The sequence below is a fragment of the Adiantum capillus-veneris genome, chromosome 7, assembly GCF_014529385.1.
Source record: "Adiantum capillus-veneris isolate H3 chromosome 7, ASM1452938v2, whole genome shotgun sequence".
NCBI classification, from domain to species: domain Eukaryota; kingdom Viridiplantae; phylum Streptophyta; class Polypodiopsida; order Polypodiales; family Pteridaceae; genus Adiantum; species Adiantum capillus-veneris.
Window position 1 is genome coordinate 41,068,624 of NC_140937.1, and position 2,312 is coordinate 41,070,935.

The 2,312-nt window shown below is 37.8% G+C and overlaps 1 protein-coding gene across 1 annotated transcript; it reads right to left on the minus strand.

Moving 5' to 3' along the window:
- Window positions 1-298: 298 nt before the first annotated feature.
- Window positions 299-1,506, minus strand: LOC147453734 (uncharacterized). The gene is made up of 4 exons (XM_086516966.1): window positions 1,387-1,506; window positions 1,201-1,306; window positions 590-934; window positions 299-462 (listed from the first exon to the last, which is right to left on the minus strand). The coding sequence occupies exons 1-4, from the start codon at window positions 1,504-1,506 to the stop codon at window positions 299-301; spliced, it is 735 nt and encodes a 244-aa protein (XP_086373092.1).
- Between the last annotated feature and the right edge of the window lie 806 nt (window positions 1,507-2,312).

Consider the following 2,312-nt stretch of genomic DNA (forward strand, 5'->3'; position numbering starts at 1 on the left):
GAGAAATAGGACGTTGTGTCAGCAGACAGAACATCAGATTTCAATGAGACATGTACAACAGTGGCAAGGATAATTTAGGTCTTTCTTTTTTGTTTCAAAAACATGCATTTCTTGCAGTGAGGGGATGAGCTTGCACAACATTATATCTAAATGAACTTGTACTACTATGTCTACTGATGAATGTTTTTTCTAGTATACGTGCTACATGTAAATTCTTGGAGATGGAAAGTATCTCAAAAATAAAGTTTTCTTCGAATGGCTGGTAGCGAAGAACGTCGGATCGCATTTTTGAAGGTGGTTATCGAGTGTGCTCTGCCTTTCGTCTTGTGAAATTTTTTGTGACACCTATGTACTTTCGTCCGTTTTGGCGGCTAGTGATGGAGTAGATGGTGTATTCAATGTCCGTTGTTTTTTGCTCGGTTGATTGTCGTGCTCGAGCAGCAGAACTTGAGTCTTGTTGTCCTGTTCTGCACAGCAAAAGCAAGAAAAAAGAAATAGGATTAGTGCAAGATTGCATGCTAGAACTTGAGGATATTAGAATATATATTCGAGTGAGATATTTGTTAAATTTTTTTCAAGGTGGTGTGACCTATGGGTGGGTTGTCGATGTTGATGAAAGCGTACGGATCAGAACTTCCAAATCGTGCTTTGTAAACATCCTTGTTGTTTTGCCATGTCAGCTTTTGCTCTGTAATTGATGGTGGCTCGTCATTGCATTGTCCCTTTAAGCTTGCAAAGATCTCACTTGCGTCATTGTTCATTGTATCTAACGGGTCCTCAAGCGCGACATCGTAGCCATAGTGCAACATCTCAAGAATGTAGGGCTTTATTGGTGTCTTCAATCGAAGCAAACGATTACCATCCTCGACTGTCATGAGATCCTCGGGCATGTCAATATCTATAGATAGTTTGTAAATGATCTCTTTCATTAGACCTAGAAAAAAGGAGTATTAGAAGGGGTAAACAAAAAAAAAAATATCTTGTAAAAAAGCATGTTTTTATTGTTTATTGTAGATAGCAAAGCAATGAGAAGAAGAAAAAAAAGATAAAATTACACTCATGTTGATGTGTGTATAGAACTAACATGTTGCTCTCTTGATACCCATGCTCTTATTTTGTTCGAGCTGTTTTATGGATCTGTCTTTTAACAATCCCAACTCTGCATAGCAAAACCCTTGATCTAAGCGTCTGGGCGGAAACCTACAAGGTTAAGCAGGTGCATTTGCCTCTCAGTTGGATATTGACGTGGTTCAATTTGGGGGTTTTTCTTTGAGGCAATGTTTTGCTTGAAAAGGGTAACAAGTCTCTGCAAGGTTATACAAATGTGATCAGTATTTTGTGTGCATTGAAGAAACCTAATGTGATATGTTTTATAGAGCAGTATACCTTTGAATTGCTCATTTTGTACTCTTGGTTATCTTTGTTTCCTGGAATGGTGACATGATTAGAGTTCATACTGAAAAAATCAATAGTAGAATTGTGCAGAACCACTGAGAAAGTGGTCATAAGAATTGAGACACAATTAGAGCGCAAGAGAATGCTATAAAGAGTGCTGTGTAAGTTAATGATAGTTTCGAAAGATCAACATGGAAGAACTCTTGAGACATCAGTTATATACTTATAGATTATTTGTTACACAGGTGTTGCAAAACAAAGTCATATGAAAAATTTGTGAACAATTAGAATACATGATCAACTAGCCACCAAAACTTTCCTAATGAGTTTTGTGTATATTTGACAAAGTGACATCTTTTTCTCGATATAATGAATGAGAACAACGATACATATAAGTTGACCTTCGGTGTTATGTGTTATGGCATCAATAGCACATGTTGCACCATTTGTTGCACACCGATTGTTAAGTCGATGTTTTCAGTGATCATGCAACGAGCCCCAATTGCGATCGAATCCATCTCGTTGAACTTAGGGTCTAGGAGCCATTGCTGAAGTACATTTATGTTACCTGCGATCGTCTTCAAGTCAACTTTTGTAATGTCAGTTTGATTGTACAACTTATTCAAGGCAAGGTTGTTGTAGTGTTGAACGTCTAATCTATGAGTGCAAATTATTGTAGTGGAGTTGTTGATGTAGTCATGCACATGTGTTTCATCTATAATGCATGCACCCAAGGTACAATTGATCTCATCTATGGTTGGTCGTCTTTCACAAATAATGGTCAAGAATTGAAGAAGTTCAGGGTCCGTTGCATGTCGTATGGAGCATGACATCTTGTAGAAAGTTGTATGCAGCCAGTGCATCGAGCTTGTGATATGGCATGCATCACAAAGCTCTCGTGCGTGATTACAAATTGA